Genomic DNA, 23,214 nt, shown 5'->3' with positions numbered 1-23,214 from the left:
TAGCTTCTTTATAGTGTTGTACTCCTCTAAAACTCAGAAACTGATAATACTAATAAACAGATGTTTGCTTTGCACAATCACAGACATAATCAAGATTGGGGCCTTGTTTCTTTACGCTACAATATCGTACGCTTTTCCTTCAAATATCTTAATTGTGCTACGGTACAAAAGTGTTTGACATCAGAGTGCATAATGTTGTATCTGATTTTAGTCTGACAAAGTGATGGGTCTGGGTCTTTCTGTTGACACAACCGCTTGCTTTTGCTCTCTGTCGATCAGCTGGAGGAGCAGCTGAGTCGCGTGCAGAGGGAGAAGAACGACGTGCAGTCCAGGATGGAGGAAGACCAGGAGGACCTCAACGAGCTGATGAAGAAACACAAGGCTGCTGTGGCACAGGTCTGCTTTTCTCCTCTCTGTCACTTTCACACACTGCGCTACTGGAATAATTAAAACCCCGAAAACTGCATTTTCTTGTTAATAGTTCCATTTCCCTTTGAGGATTTATTTTTTAATTTTATTTCATTAATAGTTTTACTTAATTAATTCTACTAAATGGAAATACAGAAATTACAATAAGCCTTTCAAATGTAACTTTCTCTCAATCCTTTTTCCAGCGGGTCGGCCTATTTCTATTCCATCTCACAGTTGAATTGTTCCCTTTCCCAGTCTCCATTTTGCAGACACTGCTTTATGAAGGGGACATAAAGAACACGATAATTAAATAATATTCAACCCACAGAGCGACGACAGCACTGTCCGTCTGATGCATCATGGAAGTATTGTGTGTGGGGCCTCTGCCAGTTAAAACTCCTACTATTTCATCTTAGAAAATCCTGACATACAGGACGAGTCTGCACCTTCACTCTGCACTGAGGGTCCAGACGGACGTTCGGTGTCACAATGGTTTATACTGCTCGTAAGATAATTAACTAATTGGCTCCAAACACTATAACACAAATCAACACTTGAATCCATAGCTCAGTGGAATAGTGTGAAACCATTTGTAGGGCTGTGTGGTGTGTGAGTTCTTGTGCACACTCGGCAAAATAGCTCCATAGCACTACTACTTTAACTCTATAAAATTCCCCATGAACAATCCCCCTAATGCTGCTTTTAAACATTTAGGACTTTATTTTAACAAACCAGGCTCATGGTCTAAAGCACAACGCATTTAGTGTCTAAATCTGCTTGTGAAAAATGTACATGGTTCAAAATGGTTGTACTCAGCCTCATGGGTGCCGTTTGGACGTAACATGCCATAAACCAATCGGCGAGCCATCTCCCATTCCCTTTAAACCCTAGTGAGCTTGCACATTGGTGGAAGGTGGTAAAATAAGACAAGATATGATGTACCTTTATTGATCCCTCTGGGGGAAATTCAAATTTGGCGTAGAAGTACAGGAGAGATGTATTAATAAAATAAAGTGTAATAAAAACAGAATCTAAGGTAAATAAGATCAAATAGAAATACAATGCAATAACAATAAATGCGCGTAGTTAGAGAGAAGACTTGTCCAAAGATTAAACATTTTCTCAGGCGCATATTACTATCTTTAAAAAAATATATATATATTTTTAATATTAATTAATCCTTTATTTTACCAGGAAGGTCCCATTGAGATGCAATATCTCTTCTTCCAGGGAGTCTAGGTCAAGATGGCTGCAAATTAAATAAAAAGTTCCATACACAGATACAAACAAAGACAGAGGACATAAACACATAAACACACTTAAAAGCAATTCAAAAGCATCAAAAGCAATGACAATGTTCTATCTTGATAATGCTTTCTTAAAATAACTACTCAAATACTGTGTCACTGACTTCAGACCAGGTTTTTGACAACTGAGGCGATCTAAAAATAGCAAAGACACTGGCGTCACGCTTTGCAGCGGCTGTTAGATTAAGATGATTCAGGCCCCTTAAACTGAATCATCTGTCAGATCACAGACCGGTGACACTGGCTGGCTGCAGCATGATGTGTGGAGTCATGTCCTGCGTGTGCTGCATATCACACCATGTCTGCCACAGTATCCCATCTAAAAGCGATCCAAAGTTCATTTGTAAAAGGTAAAATCCCAGGATCAGGCTGCACTTAGAATTGTTTTAACAGGACCCGTACCTGCCAATTGAGTCACAAGTAAAAAGCAATGGTATCTGGTGAGTTCCCAATGCCTGACACCCTCCCCCCCCCCCTCCTCCTCCCATTAGTATTAATGCAGCTGTATGCGCAGATGAGCAGCAAGTAAAAATGAAAGTGGAGTAAAAGCGCTTCCCTTCCACCCCTGATGGCTGATGAGTGATATGATGAGTGATCTGCCTCCACTGGCTCCAAATGAATTCATCCTCGCCGTCTAAATTAAAGCCGCTGAATTCCCGCTGGGACTGGCTGCAGCAGTGCTTCATCTGCCTTGAAAAAAGAAAAAAAATACTTGTCTGAAATATTTCACACAGGTCACATTGAAATGAGATTTATTGATTTGCTCTCAGCAGACTAAAAAAAATCTTTCCAGCAGATTTATTTGTCTAGGTAATATCATTGTGATGTCACCATGTTTGACCATGTTTGATAGTTTGATATTTGATGGATGTTTTTAGGACTGCGTACTGCATAAACGAATGGCACATTTTAAAAGTGAAATCCTTTTTCCATTCTTTCATCAGATAGAATAAAAGAAAGAAACATGTGTTTATTGTCTGCTTACAGTATTGTGCTGCTTCCTGACTTAGCTTTTTCCCCCCCGTGTTGTTTCTTGACTACAGTCAGCCCAGAATCTGGCTCAGATCAGTGACCTACAAGCCCAGCTGGAGGAGGCCCTCAAGGAGAAGCAGGAGGTTCAGGAGAAGGTAGGTTTCGACCTAGCATGCAGCTCATAGTGACATACAGGCACTTATTCTGCTTCTTTTTTTTCACCTCCACTGTTCTGTATATAAAAGGAAAATGGGAACTGGTTGAATCCTCATTCAGCCTTAACAAACTATTCTACGATAACCGTTTGAAAGGCCCAAAACCTCGAGAGTCTGTCAAATCTGTTTAAATCACTTGTAGACTTATCCAGACTTTTCATAACTTGATTTGTGAAGGTTCAAGAACAATAGCCATTTGTTTTTGTTTTCGTACATTTGGGCTTGTGTCACTTTTTAAGCAAGAAAGATAATGATTTACTGTTTCAGCTTTAGTAATTTGAGGCTCTGGGAGATTTTTTCGTTAAAATGTCTGCAGTTGGATCTATAATTAGATCAATTATTATTACATGTGGAGTTTGGATTTTCTTTTGATACTTGACAACTGGATGCTGTCATTGCCCTGACCCGGAGAAGTTCCTTGAGTTTCCTCTGCTGCGGTGCCGAGTGTAGAGTCTCATTTGCAAACTTGCATGACTGTGCAGCGCTGTCTCAGTCTGTTTCCTTTGCCTCGGCAAAACAAATACATCCCTTGATGTAATTGATGTGTCATTCAAGCAGGACTGGCGCTGGCAATATGTGACAAAGACGGCCAACTTTGTTTCCCACTCCAACAAGCAATAAAGCTGAACATGCTAGTGCTGTCATCCTTGTAATGAGTGCTACTGAACGAGCATTTTTCTCTGTCAGACACAACTGTACCTGACAAATCAAACCCAGCCAAGAGGAGGGGGAGGCCCCGGGGGATATTTTGTCTTCTTCTGACCCATGCACACAATACCAGAGAGAGTTTTAGGGCACTCATGTCCGGAAACAAAGAGACAATCCTTCAATGTCTCTAAAGTCAGGAAGAACCACACCTTTCTCATAGGTTTCCTTGTGTTATTTTCAAATGGCAATATCATAGTTTCATCACAGTAGTTGATCAAAATCCATCATTAGGATTGGTTATCATTGGAAAATGTCAGTACCAAGACCAATCCAACTTTTTATTAAGCCTTACTTTGAGAAATATAATACTGTAAACTGATGTCTCATTTGTTCAGTCTGGACACAAGAAGAAGCTGGCAATGTTAACTGAACTAACCACAACCTTGATTAATATAAAATCTTCTCATCACACTCCTGTAAATGAAGCTGCATATCCAAATTAACCAATGTTTGATTTTCTGTGGAATCAATAGTTTTTTAAGACTAGACTTTTTAGACTACGATTAAATTGAACACACAGTGGGTTTTTTTTTAGACCAATAATTAGAATCTTAGATTTGTTGTGATCAGGTCTGGGAAATTTTGGCCCATCAAAAAGTGTTGTGAAAGATGTAGTTTTTGGGTGAATGCAAATGACACCCCATTTGTAATGATCGGACACTTTGAAGAGACAAAAAAGTTCGGTTTTTTATTCTAGCTAGATAATTAACGTGTGTGTGTGTGTGTGTGTGTGTGTGTGTGTGTGTGTGTGTGTGTGTGTGTCTGTGTCTGTGTGTGTATTAGATGCAATCCCTGCAGAGCCAGCTGGAGTTCCAGGAGCAGTCCATGGTGGAGAAATCCCTCGTCAGCCGGCAGGAGGCCAAGATCCGTGAGCTGGAGACCAAGCTGGAGTTTGAAAAGACCCAGGTCAAACGCCTGGAGGTGAGATCTAAAGAGAGGTGTGGAGGAGTGCTGGTGGTGGTAGGCGTGTGGGAGAGGCAGCTCCAGCATGTGAAAGACATGGGAGGTTGAAGGTGGGAAGTTGAAATGTGCTGCTGGGGTCAGCGAATGACTGCAGACGCAGGAAAAGGTCATGGTAAACTTAACATGAATGGCTACCATGTAACCATTGCTGCTTTGCTTCATCTTCCACTGTATTGCTCTCTCTTGAAAATACCATTTGTTATTCCGTCATTTTCAAATTACTTTCAGATTTCGCCTGAAACAAAAAAGCACACGTAAACAATAAAGCTTATCGCCTGCACACTCCCAGAGAGAAATTGAAATCCTCTCTCGTTCCACTGCTAAAATGACCCTGTACTCAATTTGTGCAGGTTCACTTTAGTAATCACTAGCTACGCAATGTGCTCCCCACCAGGCACACTGCCTCTGCTCCTTGTCTTCCAAAGCCAGCAGAAATTCATTATTAATTGAATATGTTTTTTCAAAATATTGCTGGATTTCTAGCTCTGAGTTTTGGAAATATACACAAGGGTTAGACTCATTCTACCCCCCCCTTTTTTGGCCTTTTTATGGTTTCTCAGTAGCATTAAATCTGCAGTGAGTGAATATTTCAGGTTGCCTGAGTATTGTAACTCATCAAAGCTGGAGGTAGCAGTGCTCAATCAATACAGATGTGTGGAGGCAGACTTACAGCACCCACTCAGTATGTGAAATGTGGACAGGGCAGCTAATGCGGGAACTAACTCACTGAAAAAGTGCGCTGCCGGCATTGATGCACAAACTGAATACACATTCCCTGCAGATTTAGAAGACTCATACAGGAGTCATCTATTTTAACTCTGCAAGTCTATGTGAAGAGAGTCCGCTGCACCACTCCATTGCATTATTGATACAAATAAGCTCATCAATAGTTAACTTTGTCTTCCTTCTTCTCCTTCTCATTCTTCTCCTTCTTACTGAACCACAACAGGAAATTGTTTTTATTATTTTTGGATTTGGCCTTCTCGGGTTTTGAATTGATTCTCACCTTCTTTCATTGCTGCTGTTTAAACTCTGGATTAATTTTAAGGATGCTCTATATCCATGTTTTTTCCCCTTCATTGGTAGTGATGTCATCGTGTTCCCAGTTCCCAGTTCCCAGCAATTATATTGAAGCATTGTAGTAACCGTTAGAAATAGTGTCCAAAACCACCTAAGTAAGATCCAAGTTGAAATAATCTGTAATTATCCTTTAATAGCACATTGACACCACATTTTCTTGTATTCAGAATCAGATTTTCTGCTCGCTGGAGCTGTGTTTCTATACATCACATATATTTCGCGCGCTGTCCAACTAGCTCTGCATTACCTCACATACATATCATTTTAATTATTGCATTTCATTGGGAACAACTGTACACTCGCTCATTTATGTAATTATCAAATCAGAGAATTACAAAGCGTCAGTGCAATGTATAAAATCAGGATGTGCTTTTAAGAGCAGGAACTTCAGTTAATGATCAAATCAAGACACAATGGCCAGGTCTGATGAAAAGTAACCCGGTCTGATGAATGTGGAGTCCTGCTGAGTCCATGGACCTGAACACGACATTGAGGCAATCCAGTAGAAAACCTTTGTGATGAGGCTGAACAGGAGTTTGGCAGCCTGAATGTGCAGCTGAAAAATCTGCAGAAATGATGTGATGCAGTCAACATGGAGCAGAATCTCTGTGCAAGGTTTCCCACACCTTGTGGAGTCATGTCATGAAAGACAGGCGCTATTCAAAACTGAGCGAATGTCCGATTGTTTGAGTTTTTCCCAATGAAGATGTCCTAACCCTCTCCGTGCGTCACTGGCGCTGATGTGTGGATTGTTTGGACAAAAGCTTGCGCACTTGCTCTACTTTTTTTATTTCTGTGAAATTAAACCTGACTAGTAGCTAGATGATAGCTATAACATAACATACAGTAGCAACAATGTGATGGTTAATCAATATCACTGATTATAACAGTCAATATAGTGGCCATTGGTAAATGGACTGCATTAATACAGTACTTTTGTAATCTTTCTAGTTCGAGATCATTCACGCACTAGTTATACATTCTATATACTACACTACATGCTGAATCCATACAGTATGTGGTGCTTCTCTTATCACACATGCATCCCATGTAGAATTTGGGGTTCAGTTTTTGCCCAAGGACATTTCATCATATGGACTGGAGGAGTCAGACCACCGACCTTCAGTTTAGGGGAGGACCCGCTCTACCTCCTGAGCCACAGCCGCTCAATTAATGAGCCTAGATATAAAATATAATGGTGTAAAAATCACAAAAAATAATCAATCAAGCTGAGATAACTAACAAGAAGCACAAAAACAAGATTTAATCCTATCCTAACGTATCTGGACAATGTTTCTCACAAACGGAGGCTCTAGCAAGAATTAGTATGTTGTTCCTGATAAATGCCCAATGAGTGTATATGGTATCACTCTAACTGTATTGTTAAATCTTTTCTCGTTATTGTTGTGCAGAGCCTCGTCGCTCGCCTCAAGGAGAACGTGGAGAAGCTGATGGAGGAGCGAGATCAGCGGAGCAGCAGCGAGAATCGAGAGAAGGAACAGAACAAACGTCTGCAAAGACAGATCCGTGACATCAAAGAGGAGACGGGCGAACTGGCCAAAAAGGAGGCCGAGGCCAGCCGCAAGAAACACGAGCTGGTAACGATTGTGACAGCCAGTAATGAGACAACACCATTTTCGAAGTGCCCCCATGACATCCAACAACCATAAATCGGCAACATTGAACTTGTCGACATTTAGGTCCTGGTCAACTGACCAACTTCCACCTGTCTCTTGCCTCATTAACAGGAAATGGACATTGAGAGCTTAGAGGCTGCTAATCAGAGCTTGCAGGCAGACCTCAAGCTGGCCTTCAAAAGGATCGGTGACCTCCAGGCAGCCATCGAGGATGAAATGGAGAGTGACGACAATGAAGACCTTATCAACAGGTAAAAGAAAAGTAAACTTCTACATTTGCAACTCCTTGAAGTTCCAAACGGTGAGAAACTTCACAGCCAAAAGGCACTTTCCCATGGAATAATGAAATCCCCAGACAGACATCATTTACATGTGTAGAGCCCGCTCTTCACTGGGGCATCAAAGGGCACCAGTCTGTTGTAGTGCTTAAATTCTCTTGTTGTACATAGGACAAGGTCATTCTGTTAAGTAGAGGCTGAAGGTAACTGTGGTCGGTACTTGACAAGAATACTATATTATCTATTAAATCTGGCTCAACAAAATGATCTTGATTCTGGGTTCACTCGCTACCTTTTTCCTTGAGTGTGTATCCTCTTGTCACAGTCCTCATCAGCGGAGTTTGCTGAGTTGCTATCACGCGAGTTAATTCTCATAAAAGAATCATCAAACTCCATCTGCTGATGAAGATCATGAGATGCAGTTGGAGGCTCTAGAATCAGATAGCAAGTGGACCTCGAACCTGTTACCACGATTAATAGTGAATTCTTACTCTTGAATGAATGTTGAAATCCAGAAATGGATGGAATATAACTCTCTACCAAATCCTGTATATGTGTCATCCAAAACCTCTTGAAGGACGTATAACTGTCTTACTTTTCAGGCGTCAAAAGTTTTTTTAATGGCCTGTGCAATTATGCTTAAACTTTATAAAAGCAGTGCCACGCTGTTAATGGTAGTACCTGACTTTATCTATTTAATCTCTTTCAATCTTGACAATCTTTACAAAAAGTTTCCTAGAGTTAGATGAGGACATTGATATCGGTCTCATGTCTGTGTGTAGAGCAGAGCTTTGATGAGCAGCAGCCAGGCACACTCAGTTCCTGGAGTCTTGCCGTCGCAGTGAGGTTGCCCTCCTCTCATCATGCCTGCACAGAGAGCGAAACCCCAGCCTGTGCTCAGCCCACGCTATTGACACAGAGGCTGCTCAAAGTGCCAGGCAGAATCATAACTTTTTTGTCGAGAAGTTGGACTCGGCAAATCGAACGTCCTGACTTGGACCGTGTGCAATGTCGAATGTCCTCCGCTGAATTACAAAGTAGACTCTTCACACCCAGTAAAATGCCCTGTCCTATCTCTGGGCATCTTGAAAGAAAATGCAATCACACTGAAAACCACGCTGAGCCTCACAAAGATCCCACAAAGAGTGAGAGTTCTTGTCTGTAAGGTTTTGTTCTCCGCTCTGTATGCGAGGCTCACGATCAGGATGAGGTGGCACGCTGAGTCAATACATGAGGCGTACAATGCAGTTAGTTTTCCACAGGGAAGAACAAAACTGTGTCATCACAGTATCTGCCATGACATCTATATTTATTCATATATTTTTAGCATCCTTGACATTTATTTATTTTTTGCCGTGGTTCTTATTTCATGGTTTTCTTTTGTGTTGCCTTTTATTTTTTTGTTTTTCTTTTCCTGTCTGTCCCTTCACCCATCATCACCACGACCAGTTTACAAGACATGGTGACAAAGTATCAGAAAAGGAAGAACAGAACGTGAGATACTTGAACTCCTGATGTGTTTTTGGTTTTTTTCACCACTGGAAATGATGCAGCTTTCTACAGTCTTCAAACATTTAGTTGAGAAGTTGATAGTGCAGAGAGAAAACCCATAGTTGTTTCTCTGGGTTTAGTTTCAGTCCAGTTAGTCCATCACGTCTGGCTGTCACATAGAAGATAGTAGTAGGAAAGAGCTGATCTTTGAAGGAAAAATTCCCTCTGAGATAAAAAGATAGAAAAGATATTTGGAATACATTTTGTCTCCTGGGCCGGTGTTATTTTGTTAAAGGGATTTGTCTTGATTCCTGTGATAAGTCTTAACTATTATCAGGCCCTCAGAATCAAAGAGCGATGGCTCTGTTTCAGAACCACACGTGTTCAACAGTTCAAACAGGAGGAAATGCCTCATGGAAGAGGCAGAGATAGCATAAATCCAAGGGATACTTCATGTGTGAAGACTTGAGAATAATGCATCATCAACAGTGCTCAGAGATTCTCTCCTGACCCCGGTTTGCTCCACTTTCACTGCATGCCCTCACATGCTGAGATGCATGAACATTGTGTTACTTAAGCCCCAGCATGAAACCAAACCCCCCCTTCAGATTCGCTACTGTATATGGTTATGACGAGTCTTCCTCACCGTCCCCCTTTGTGTCGCTAAGGCGCTTTTCCAGCCGTGCCATTGCCGCCTTGGCCTGCGGGGGTCATGTCGGACGCTGCTGTTGTCATGTTTGAACAGCAGCTCTCACTCCCTGGGCACCTTTAATTTTTCATCGCCCTGCTCTGGGGCTTGGTGTGACTGCAGATCAGCAGTGACTGACCTCCTGACATGAGTAAAGGAGGGTGTGTTCCACATCAATCTTTGACGCGCCCTTGCTCAATAATGCAGAATCCTCAAACGGCTTACCAAAGGCTGTGTTGCTCAATTTGCAAGTAGCCCACGTGCGGCTTTAACCTCTGGCTCCCGTCTCCAGCCGTTGTTTTCTTTTCCGACTGCGTGAGTGGTTACTAATTTGTGCGGGTTTTAGACTGCAATTACCACTGCTGCATTTGAATAGAAATGCACAACATTCACTTCTATTTTTCATGAAACATTAATTGTGTCACCACACATTTAAATACATTTTACAAATACAGTACAATTCCATTTGTATCAAGCGTTTTAAAAAACATACATAAAATATAGTAAGTGATACATCTAACACGTGAGCTTTTTTCTGCTACAAGATATAGATCTGCTTTTTTTGTAGCACTGCAACTAATGGAAGATAATGTTATAGTGTCGATCAGCTATAGCTTGCCAACGTTGTTATCTTCAGCTTGATGGCTTAAATCTTTGATTTAGGGTTTACAATACTTTGTTCTGCAACGTTACAGCATCGGTGATCATAATCTGGATGTGCTGTGGTCCTTTCATGAAAGTTAGCTGCAGCTAAGTAACTTGCTGATTTAAAGGCAACGTATCAAGTTGTACGGTTCTTTTCACATTATTAGAACAGAAATAGTTGTCGATGTAATCAAGGGGAAACCACAGGTGAGTTTGCAAAATAGAACGCTTCTTGGCTAGTCAGCTGTATTTGAATTCATTTCATTTAGACAAGTCTATGAAACATACCAACCCACAGGATAATATCTTGCAGGGTGAACACTTATTTTCATCATGGTTCAGGTGGTTTAAAGCTAGATGTAAAACATGAAACATAAATTCAAAACAAAAGCAATCAAAAGTGCATAGATATAAAGCATCTAGAAAAAACTAAATCTAACTAAATATCTTTTTGGCAATGCAAAATGTTGTGCTCCTTATTCTTTAATAGCACTGCTTTTTCCTAGACTTCTAAATCTAGTTGCCAAGGTAACTTTGTTTACTTTCTGTCTCATGCTACTCATGTACTCAGCCTGCCCACTCAGAGGCCTGGAGAATCTCTATGACTCCTAAGTATTTCAAAACCCATCAATCCATTAGTTTGCTTCTTCTCGTCAAGAGTTGTTTCTCAGTAACAGCAGGCTGAGCAATTTAATCCAGTCATCCTTCTCCCCTGTAATGTTTTCCAGCTCCTCCTGGGGGATCCTGAGACTTTACCAGGCCAGATGTGATTTATAATCTTTCCGGTGTGTTCTGGGTCTGCCTCTAGGCTCTCCTACCAGTCGGACGTCCCTGAAAATTCTCCAATTAAATAAGACAGCTAATTCAAACCTCAGATGCATGAGTGGATTTTGAAACCCATCCCTTCACATCCATAAAAATAATCTGGAAGTGCCAACCAAGGTCCCTGCCTTTGCCTACCCTGTAATACAAAATATGAAAAACACTTTGTCCTATTTAATATTTACTTTGGGAGTGGGAGTTTTGCAGCCCGGATAAAGCATTACCTTTTCATGTGACACTGTGCTTTCCTGATTGTCTTGGAGAGGATGCATATGCCTGTCTGTGCTCCAAAGCCACAGGGACTTTGCTGGACCGACAGTTTCATATATCTGAGGCATAAACGGGAGTGTCTCTAAGACCCAGGGACACGAAGCCAAGTAGAACAGAACAGAGCGATCCATAGACGCTAATGATGAATGTAATAGTGTGTAACAGAGATGTACATCCAATGGTGGCAGAGTGTCACAGACAATTAATGTCTCCTCAGCCCTGTGTTTGTTTGCTCCCCCAAAGGCTTTCAGGAGGGCTTAACTAATAGTATGGTGGCAAGGATATAAATTGTAGATGACACCGTGTATGAAGGTGCTCAATTACATAGAGCCCACCATTGTGGTTTTGGCCGTGGACCCCATTGGTGACTCTGTACTCTGAGTTTTTCAGCTGGAGGATTAAGAGCAACATTTACTCAGTCACCACTGGAATATTTTGGCAAATTTGGAAATTCAATTGCTGAACGGTACACGGTTTAACACTTAAAAATGTTATTATTTGAATTTTATGTTATTTACCTATTTACTTATCTTCTCTTACCGATTGTATTAACTTTTAAGTTTTGGCACCCCCAGTCATAGTTTAGAGGACACTTTTGTTGTTTTTACAGGAATTTTTTATTTGAATGTGGGGAAAAAAAACTACACAGTGATTTCTCTGATAAAAGCGTAAATATATATATATATGTATATATTTATATTTTTAAAGGTTTATATGTTATAAGTTCACATTAAAAATAGAATGCTACTGTTACCGCAGGAGGATTTGGTGAACACATCTCGACAAATGCCTTCTTTTAAAAAACACATATACTGTCTTAGTTGGGTTAGCAATGAAATGCCATGATATATTATGGTAACAGGTGCTGAAGTCATGTATCGCTTTATTTGTGGTTCAAGGTGCATTTTGACAAATGTTTTAGATATAAGCTTGAAACCTTTCGGAAACATTAACTACTCAGATTTATGACATGAAAAGGATACATTTTGGAGACTTCACCAATTCAAAAGAAGATTTTTAAACAAACGCAGGATCAGATATGTCTCAGTTCTAATACTAAAGATGATATTATCACAATAAAAAATAGCTACACACTTTAGCCTAATGACCTGAGTAGCGTGCGATGCCCAAACCTGTCTCCTAGAATTATGCTCATATTCAATTAATTTGCATCAGCAAATGCACTTTGAATGAAAACCTTGTCCTGGAACCAACATGATTTGGAACAATTTTGAATAAACATCTCTGCAAAGTTGCAAAATGTTTGTGAGTAAACTCGAATTTGCCTCAATATTTAATATTATTATTTAAACTTGGCCAACGCCCAGATCTTTACGAATCTGTGTCTCTTGAGATATCTGGATTTTAGGTTCTGCTTCCTGACATTTGAGCGTCCTCTCTTCTCCTGACTGAAGCTTTTCTAGTCTTTAGTGCTAAAGACAGAGATTCTTTGCTGCACTGTCATCAAAACAGTAGGCAGCAGCAAATCCCCTGATTTTCTAATAGTCTAGGCATTTTGTGCAAAGTTAATTATAGCGTACTGTAAGAGTCCATTGTTCCCCTCCTTCGCCCCGTCATTTGACCTTGTCTTTGGCGTGAATGCAGTCTAGCATTACCACCCAAGGTTATTGTATTCCATAAAAGCCAGCAGGCTGTGAATTGCAATCTCACAGGGCCAGCCATTGTTTGGAATCCCTCCTTTGAAATCTAGGGAGATTTGTCTCTGACTGCTAATGATTTTAATTATAGGTGGTACTGCACCATTCCTGACCTCTGCGAGAAAAGACTGTTTTTCCCCCGCTCGTCCTCGACAAGATGGGAGGCTTTCTGAAACAGATGCAGATGAAACAGAGATGTTGAGCTGCCCCTGTGATGTCTCTGTAGGACTATTAAGCTGTAACAACTTAATTTCACAGCGGCACACAAGCAGTGGGCTTTGACGGCACTTAATGAGAGTTGCGCTCTTTTCATCCGTGTCAAATTTTATGACAAGCCCTCTGTTTTACTCCATGGCTCGCAGTGGCTTGTGAACGTGTAATGATAATTGAGAAGAAAAAAACTGTGCAGTGCCCAGCTGTGTACCAAATCATTCTGTCAAGAACTGAAATTATGAGTGTATGCATTTGAGGGTGTGCGTGCGTGCGTGCGTGCGTGCGTGCGTGCGTGCGTGCGTGCGTGCGTTTGCTTGGCTGTTGATAAAAATGTTCCGCCACACTAAAAGATGTAGCTGTCCATTTTTTTGTTTGTTGTTTTGATAGCCCATGCTATGTTATCATCACTTAAAGGGGCAGTAAGCGATTTTGTAGAAAGATTATTTGTTGTAGATTTTTGGACTGCTCTGGTCGGGGCTTGAACCCACAGCTTCTGGTATGGGAGACTGACGCGCTAAACCACAAGGCCAAAACCTTGTGGGTTGTAGAGTCTCTCGCTAGCACGTCTCTAAATGTGTCGGGGAGTGATGTCTACAAACTGCACAAAAAAAAACGTTTTTTCGAAGCTCACAGAGAACCGACAGCTAGTGGACCGTGAAGAAATATTCGCTGAACTACTGGATTAGAATCGCTTACTAAAAATTTAGTAAGCTAAAAATAAAAATGTTCTCACCTACACAACCTATTTTCTACATCTAATCTTTATCTGGTCAATGCAGACGTGTTAAATTATGTACGTATGTCACGTAATGAAAGGCATTTTCTCTTTAATCAAGTCCTGCTGAAAGTCCGTTTCATCCACCATCTGAGTGAACTGGTTGCTCAGCCACTTATGATACTCTAATATAGTTATTTTTGAATGCCGTTCTTTTTTCTTCCTTGTCAAAACATGGTGGTTACATTGGCAGGTAGAGAGGGTCATCCACTTACCAGAAGGTTGATGGTTTGATCCCCAGGTTCCTCCAGTCTGCATGCAGATGTGTCCGTGGGCAAGACACTTAACCCAAAATTGCCCTTGACAGATGAGCTGGCAGTGTTTGAATGATGTGAAAGAAAATGTGTGTGTGAATGGGTGAATATTACTTGCAATGTTAAGCGCTTTGGGTCAATTAGATTAGAACAGTGCTAAATAAGTACAGTCGATTTACCATTTACATTGTTATTTAATGCAGATCGACCAAATCATCTAAACACTTGTTTGAAGGTGAGGTTTTATATCTAGGCTCAACCACAATACATATTACCAGTTCCCTTTCAAATCTCAAAAATTTCGAAACAACGTGAGTTGCTTTGTTCACTCCCAAATCTTGGCAATAAATTTGGTACGTAAATTGTTATGAGGGATGGCCGAAGCTTAAAAAATATAGGCCAGGTGATAAAAACAGAAAATTCCCATAATCTAAGCTCCGTCGTGGGGCTACTACATCTCTGAAGCAGCCATGTTATCTTTCACCTAACAGCGTCACCAGTGAGAAGTGGCTGTTGATATCTATGCAGCCTGTCGTGGGCATGTTGGGGTGTTTACAGAGGCTGTGTGAACTGACTGCATGTGCCGTGTTTTATCCAGAGTAAATGCCTCAATCCCTCTGTGCTGCCACACTAACACTTACAGCCTGGTCGTCTTTGTTTGGCTCCACAGCGGAGAAACAGACGGAGAAGTGCCGGGACACCTCTACGTGGGCTGACTATCCTTATGCACTAACATTTATTTTCACCTTATTCTCTCCTTTCTGAACCAACCTTTTGTGGTTTATAAACCTCCTTTTCCTCAACCTGTCTCTCCTTTGGTTCCTCTGACTTGTTTTTCTTTCATTTTACCCGACGACCAGTCCGGGGGATTCAGACACAGACTCTGAGGTGGAGGATCGTGTGGATGGGGTGAAGTCCTGGTTGTCCAAAAGCAAAGGCTCCGCCAAGAACCTCTCAGACGATGGCAGTCTCAAGAGCTCCAGGTCAGTACAAAGGCAGCTGCTATCATTTCAGCAGCTGATAGTGAGCAGTCCACCTAGACATTTGAATGCTTTTAGATGAAATGGTTTGCACGATCTGACTCAGAGGAAATAAAAGCGAAGGGAGCGGGGTACTTTGCTGAAATGAGGGGACTGCTTTTGCTGAAATGTATTTTCCAAGCTTTTTTTTTGTCACCCTCCAAGCAAAGAGGGTTTGTTTCTAAAAAACACTCCACCCCAGTGCTAGATTTATCAACACGCCCAATGGCCAGCTGGCATAGTCTACCTGAGATGCTCGCGGAGATTAATGGATGTGTCTGCAAGCTGACAGCTTGAATTGCCCCAGATTTGTCTCCCTACCAGAAGATTTAACTTCCCTCCCTCAGCTGAGCCACTTTCCAACTTTAAAAACTTTTTAAATGTCTCTTAGCAGCAGGTCCCCATAGGCATGAACTGACTGATTTCATTGAGCCAGCCAACACTGCCCCTTGTAGCAGTAACTATCAAATTCAAGTGACTTTAATTGCCATTTGCACATGAGTACATGTACATTTGAATTCTCGCCAAGTTCTCTCCGTTATTTAACAAAGAACAGACCAAACAAACGGGAGGAGACAGGGATATTATTTACATCTTTATCATGTTTATTACTTTCACTGTTCATATGGGGACAATTTTGCCGCCAAGTCTACCCAAATGATGATACTAAGATCTTCTGCAATGCTCCGAGGGACACGTTGTTAATGATGTGTTATGCTCACATGCAACACTTGGTTCAACATTGTGCTCTTTGGCATAAAAGAAGTCACCTACAATATAACTGTAAAATGTCTCTCTCTTCCTGTGTAAGCACCTTTAACCTCAACCCTAGCAGTCAGGCATACAGAATTGAAAAATCCCTTCATAACTGCAACAAGTATGGCCATGTTTTTATGATCCTCTTCTCTGAGTATTACTGTCGGTCTCTGTAGAAAAGCTGTAGCTTTCTAGCGGTGGAATCATTTCTCTTCTTCTGTTCAGGGACATTTTATTATATTTGAATCTCACAGAAAATGTCCTTTATGAAATTATTTCGATTTAGGTTTCAACAACTTCAACAGACAAAAGTACTCGGACATTTAAGAACTACAACCTTCCTGCCAACATGCCATTCCAATTAATTTTCTGTCTGTCTCAACATTGCAGTGCAGGAAAAAAAAACTGTCAGTCCCTTTTCTTTTCCATTTGTGCTTATCTCTACTTTAATTTTTCTACATGTCACCTTTTATATTTTTCTTATCACCTTTACGTTTTTATGATTTGTTAAGTTTCATTCATCTCTTTGTTCTCTTCCTCAACTCACCTCCACTTGACCCAATGTCTCATCTTTGTCATTTCCCTCCTTCGTTATCTTCATCCCTTCCTCCTTTCCATTGTTGTTTCTCTCTAGATTTGCTGTAAATTTAGACGCAAAGGAAGGGAAAGAGTCGAAAGATGGTAAGGAATGGAAAGAGTTGAATAAGGAGGGCAAAGATGTAGAACCGAGCAGGCCAATGTCAGTGATGAGCTCCCTTAGCTACCGAAAACGATCCAACCTTGATTCCATTGGAGGCAAAGACAATGCCCTCTTCAGTGCCCTCAAGGAGAATGCTGAGCCAGAAGACGCACGTGGCTTTCTGAAGGCCAAACCCAAAACCTCGGATCCTCAAGATGACACCTACTCTGTCACCTCCAGGAGGAAGTCCCAGTTAGGGGATGATATGAATGACAGAGAATCGGTCATCTCACAGGCCTATTCAGAGGCCAACAGCCGAGCCAGGAAAGGCATAGACAGTCGCTGGGGTGACTTTGACAAAGAATCAACCATTTCATTCCCTGCATCAAACCGAGCATCCACGCGTCTTGGGTTAAGCCCAGAGAATGATGACAAATCTACCACGAGCTTTGGGCGGTCAAGCCCACGGCGTCAAAGCACCTCGCGCTTAGATGGGGGCAGAGGTGGGTGGTCGGCATATGGCAGCAGTCCCAGTAGCCCCAGCTTTAGCAGACGGTCTGGGGGTCGCAGTCCCGGAAGTGTTAGCCGAGCCGATTCTCGTATGTCCCTTGCACGCAGCTGCCGTTTGAGCGAGTTTGATGTTGATATGGATGACAGTCGAAGCGTTGCCTTCACTGAGCGGTCAGCGTACAGTCCTCACTCGTCCACTGGCCGGAGTATCTCCATGCCACCACCACAAAGCAGATCATCAACCACTGATAATGACCCAGTTGATAATTTAGACGTCAAACCAGTCAGCCATCGCAACTACCTCGACCCTGACCTGGAGAAAGCCATCAATGAGGTGCTGAGCTTTAAGCCCATTCAATTCAAGCGCAGGAGCCTGGAAGACTCCGAGGGGGACGAAGAACAATCCAAGAATCGTGACGATGATGGCAAGAGTATCAGGAACGGAGACAATACTCGCCCTGCCAGCAGTCTGAGACGATCTGCGTCCGCTGTGGACTGCATGAGACCGTCCCGCAGTGCCAGCAGCTGCAGCAGTCACCACCGGAGCAAGAGCAGCAAGAGTAAGAAAAAGAAGAAAAGCTCCGAGTCTGACAGCTCAAGAGATGGTCGTCGTCATCGGAGCAGCTCCAAGAGGGGGTCCAAAAAGTCCAAGAAAAAGTCCAAGAAGAGGGTTCAGTCTTCGTCCTCTTCGTCATCTTCCTCCTCAGATTCGGAGTCGGACTCCGATTCCGAGTCAAGCTCTGGTGCCTCCACCATTTCCTACCGAAGCTCCAGCAGTGTGAAGAGGGCCCCGTCTCGAAAGGTGTCCAGCCCAGAGGAGGAAGGAGAAGCTAGACCACAGAGCGAGAGCCAGCCTCCTAACAAAAAGGATGATAAGAAGAGGAAGAAGAAGGTGGACAGCCTGATGATGAAGTACCTATACCGGCCGGACAGTGACTGAAGCAGTCAGTAGGTGGCGCCGGATATGGACTTAACCTCTGAGAGTGTTATTTGACGCATGATGTGATCTAATCCAAGACCTTCTCACTGTTATCAACTAGGACGTTAAATGCTCCACGTTCATGGGAATGACATCAGGCTTTCACAGATTTGAATTCTAATTCACTGGCATTTTTGATGATTTGATGTGTTGGGCATGTTAACAATTTTTGACGTTTACTCCTTCATGTTGTTAGTTTCAATCCAAACAATGACCAAAATCTCTGTGGCTGACTACTCCTCTGGTTTGATGCTCTTAAGAGGTGCACTCAATATGGACGTGCCTTGAATTACTCCCGAGATGTCACTTTGATTTATGGCCCCAGAAAGGTAAAAAAAAATTACTGTCAATTAAGAAAGCTCACAATATATTTTTTCTCCCCTGCCCCATAACTGCGGGCATAATCAGACCCCGGGCATTGATTTACACCAAGTGGCAAATTCATCCGAGATGCAGAGCTCACAGTAATTTACCCTCCGTATTGAGGCACCGTGACTAATGAGATTTGTTTCATTTTCAGGAGGTTTCCTGTTTTTCTCCTTTGAGCTCATTCACTCGACAATTGAAACATTTTAGAAATTAAATTCACATCTGTGCTTACAGTTCCGCATGCTTCCCGGGAACAACATTGCATGGGGCTGCTGAGATTTTGTTTCCACCGGATACTAGAGGACAGGCCAGCCTCACAACCTGGCTAAATGCACAGCTACTCTGTAGGGCTGCTCAATTAATCGTATTTCAACTTTGAATACGATTATGGCTTCCAACGATTATGAAAACAAAGTAATCGACATAATAGGATTATTGCGCCGCGTTCTGTTTCACAATCAGTCCCCTGTTTTTGTCTTCTTTAGTAAATCCAGTGCCCCTCTTCCCCACCGCGCCCCTCCCTAAAAGCCCAAACTCCCTCTCAGCCGGCATGTGTGTAATGTCATTCCGAGTTCCGCTTCCCGACGTAGAACTTTTGTAAAGTCTCTTACAAATATTGGAAGTCACAGGTTGTGGTCTTTTGGGCTCGCTTCTAAAGTCTGGTTGCGTATTTGGGTTTGCTCCCTGCCTGTCCTGTCTCTTTCCCTCTCTAACGGTAAAGCCCATCCGTCCATAAACGTCGACCACACTGGAAATCACAGCCAAATCCCCAACATAAATGGGTGAAACATTGCGAGTAATGTAAAGAAATTACATAGAGAATATACATTTTATTTAATTGTTAAAAATAGCCAGTGAACAAAATAATTAATTTAATCTTGAATCTCCTTAAGGTCAATAAAAGGAGAGTTAACGAGTAATCGTTTTAAATCATCTTGATTACAATCTTTACCAAAATAATCGTGCGTATGATTTTTTGCCATAATCGACCAGCCGTACTACTCTGTGGTCGTTAGGAGACCTCAACATACTGTAGCACAGAACACGCGCAAGTAATGGCTTGAGGAGGTACTACAGCAACGTCCACAGATTAATGCAGTAGTATTATATACAGTGTGACTGAATAGTCTTCGTAACGTTACATCTGCCCACTTTCACCTTTCCCCCCCGCTTGGTAGCTTGCCTGTATTTTGAATATTTTCTCATAACAAATTTTCTGTGTTTTTTAAAATGTCCTTTTTTAAAGTAGTGCATGTGTTGTGATGGTTTTCACCTGTGCTTGTGTTTGCATTTTTCACATTGCAGTGCGCTCAGCTCCCTCAGCCATTTAAACGTATTTTCTGATCAATTGATATTGATGGCAAATAAATTGGCTTCTTGTAATTTCTTGTTGCAGCCCTCCCGGTCGAAGACGCTACTCCTTCAGTAGATCTGATGAAGAGGAGGAAGAAGAAGAAAAAGAAGAAGGCGGGGCGACCCAGGGCTCTTCCTACTCTCGACACAGCTACGGCAGCCAAATGAGAGAGGACGACGGCGGCGAGGACGGGCCTCGGGAGACCCCGTCGTAGTCCTCGCCGTCCCCACCCACCTTCGACAACGCACCCTCGTTCCACTGTCACAGTTCGTCCTGCATGCCCAGTCCACCGCAGTGGTGATCGGCTGCTCACAACCACATAACCGTAACACTCACCACCCCGCAAGAGAAACACAGACGCGGGAATGCCCTGGATGTTCCTAACGCTCGGAATCCTCACGGGGTTTGACACAGTTTGTTTGTTTGTTTGACTCCTCGTCCCTCGGTCTAACCTCGCGGCACACAGCAGCTCAGATATTTGCGACTGCACTCTGCTGGTTGCATGCACGCGGCGGCTGCTCGGTGTGGGTGGCCATCCTGTCGAACTCCACTCATGGATGTACCTGAGCCAAAGAACTTGAGGTTGCAATGACAACAGCTTCCTTCCTTCCCTGTCGCTCTTCCCCTCTTCTTTACATATAGTACACCACAATAATATGTATTTACCACATTACAGTGTATTGCCAAAAAGCCTTTGTTCCAAGTATGTGTGGACACTGTTTGACTTATTTCCAATTGATTATGAATCCTGGGAAAAGTTCCAGCGTTTTCTCCTCCTCCTCCTCCTCCTCCTTCTTCTTCTTCTTCTTCTTCTTCTTCTTCTTCTTCTTCTTTTCGGAATAAGTGCCATTTAACTTAAGTGGGCTCCTCTACAGCTGGCTTCTCCGCAGCTGCAGCATTTCATGAGCGGCTGCACTGTACACTGAAGACGCTCTTATTATCATCTGCTTGCTTTTTGTTTGCCTGAAAAGTTTTCTGCCTTTTGCTGGCAAATGATCTCATCCTTACAGGGGAAGAGGATTGCATCACTTAACGCTCCACCATTATCACAAAGCTGTGTCCACCCCCTCTTTTTAAATCTTTGGTAATTGATGTTTGACAGATTTGTTTTGCAGATTAATTTCCATGAGTTTTGGGCTTACCTCTGAGAAATGCCTCGTCTTATCTCATCTTGACTTGATTTGACTACACACTTGCCGAATCGGTGAAGACACTTTGTCCTTGTGCTTGTCGTTCACACGCCGTCTGTGTTTTAAGTTTGATGTGCTTTACTTTTCCAAAGGGAATTTATTTAACCTTGGGCACCAGTCATTTGCGGGTTTATTTGAAAAAACGCTGAGCGTATGGTATCCTCAGCCAGCATGATAACGGCACGAGCTGGCGTTTTTTATTATTCTCAACAAATCACATGGAAAGACAAAAACGAGAAACAATCATGCGTTTTCTCGACCTTTGGGGAATGGACACGTGAGAGAAGATAATCTGATCTTCAGTTTTTATCTTGGTCTTGGTTGTCCTCAAACTACAGCCCTTAAAGTGCTGGCCACTGTAGTTTAGAGCTGGGAACGTGCTGGCGCTGCTCAATAACAATGATGGACATCATGGCAGCTCGCTACAAGTGATGCCCCCTGCTGGTTGGTTGCAGCATACATCCTAAATTCCCATATTTATTCCTACAAGTTTGGTTTTAATCTGTCATATGATGCAACAAAAACATGATTGACAGCTGCGATTGGTTGGACAGGTATATTGGCAGGACTTTGTTGCCCTGGGTCCACCCCCAGATCACTAATGAGCAGCTAACAGACTGACTATTGGTCATAAATGTATTATTCACAGATATTTGTACCATGAGCTTTCCTAACTGTCTGCAGTATGTGCTGCTGGATTATATTATAGTTGATGATGCAACACAACTCAAGAAAAACCCAATTCATCAAATTTGAAGCAACACATCATTTGTTCTGATTAATCTAACCACACCACACCGGTCAGGATGGCCAAAGAACATTGGCCTAGTTTACAGATGAGGCTTCAGGGAATGCCACGGACCAGGGTGACGGTGTGAAGCGCTTCCTGTTGTGCTTGAATATTTAGAATTCAAACGGATCATTGAGCATTTTTTTTTCCCTGTCCCACAAATGTTGATCAATCGGCCCACAGGCCATGAAAGCGCCTCTGGCAGATTTAAGTGTGTCGGAGATGACCAAAGTCAAATGCGAGTCATGTAAACAGATCGACTGCAGATAAATGTCTTTCCATGGGTTTTGATGATGATGATGATGATAATAATAATAACAATAATAAAACTGCAGAATATCACCAGCCTTCAGCTTTAAAGCCTCGTCTGGTACTTTGACTGTAACTCCATCAACTGGACCGACTGCAGCCTGTACAACTAATACTGTGAAACCATTTTCAGCATGTTTGAGACCTGGTTCCTGAACATGAACTGATCGCTAACAAGAAACATGGTTGAATAAGTGTTACATCCCACTCTTTGGTCGCGTGTCTGGTATTTACTCGGTAGCATTAACATTTTATTGAAAGCCACTTAAAGTCCAGAGCTTTATATGGCATTTTGGGGGCTGGAAATAAAAAAACAACCAGTGGATGTTCTTCATCGTGAGAGGAATTGGGTCTTCATCTTTATTCTCTATGCAGTCAAAACCAAATGTGTGGAAATGTGTTTTTTGATTGACTCTGATTATGCGTCTGGCTCCAACAGGAAAAAAAACCCAAACCTAAAGCGCAGGCATAATACTGATGACTGCACACAGTATTTATATATAAATATGTGTATGATTCATGCTAGCTTTGAAAAAAAACTCCATGTTTATTTTCATTATGGAACAAATTGACCACTTGGTATAAATTTTTCATCACAGTTTAATATATTGTAAATAAATGATGGTGATTGTTTTAGAACACCTTGCAGACTGGATTTGTCTGAGTTGCCGTGTGTCGCTGTCGCGTGTCCTCACTTCTCTCCCTCACACTACACTGACACGTGAAGTCGATGGGTTGTTTTCTGATGTTTTCAGCTGCTTTGACAAATGTCAACGGGAAGGGTTGACCGCGTGAATGCTGTCAAGGGGACACAAAATGCAGTGATTGTTGTTTTTTTTTTTACTGTTTTAAGGGGGAAATTGGTATTTTGG

General features: G+C 42.2%; 1 protein-coding gene across 13 annotated transcripts in view; it reads left to right on the top strand.

The window, feature by feature from the left end:
* The window catches only part of myo18ab (myosin XVIIIAb), a 118,886-nt gene extending 95,889 nt beyond the window's left edge, over positions 1-22,997 (top strand). For 8 of the 13 annotated variants that reach the window (XM_035622212.2, XM_035622213.2, XM_035622216.2 and 5 more), the window contains 8 exons: positions 280-396; positions 2,762-2,845; positions 4,397-4,534; positions 7,069-7,254; positions 7,405-7,544; positions 9,021-9,065; positions 15,248-15,370; positions 16,797-18,299. In XM_035622212.2, the coding sequence (XP_035478105.2) occupies positions 280-396; positions 2,762-2,845; positions 4,397-4,534; positions 7,069-7,254; positions 7,405-7,544; positions 9,021-9,065; positions 15,248-15,370; positions 16,797-18,291 (2,328 nt within the window). In that variant the 3' untranslated portion in view covers positions 18,292-18,299. Of the gene's footprint in view, positions 1-279; positions 397-2,761; positions 2,846-4,396; positions 4,535-7,068; positions 7,255-7,404; positions 7,545-9,020; positions 9,066-15,247; positions 15,371-16,796; positions 18,300-20,095 lie in introns of those variants that run through there. The other 5 variants (XM_047335443.1, XM_035622215.2, XM_047335436.1 and 2 more) reach the window with 4 other exon arrangements.
* Positions 22,998-23,214: the final 217 nt, after the last annotated feature.

Source organism: Scophthalmus maximus, chromosome 11 (assembly GCF_022379125.1).
Source record: "Scophthalmus maximus strain ysfricsl-2021 chromosome 11, ASM2237912v1, whole genome shotgun sequence".
In the NCBI taxonomy this organism is placed as follows: domain Eukaryota; kingdom Metazoa; phylum Chordata; class Actinopteri; order Pleuronectiformes; family Scophthalmidae; genus Scophthalmus; species Scophthalmus maximus.
Note: the sequence above shows the minus strand (reverse complement) of the source record. Positions and strands in the feature narration are given on the sequence as shown.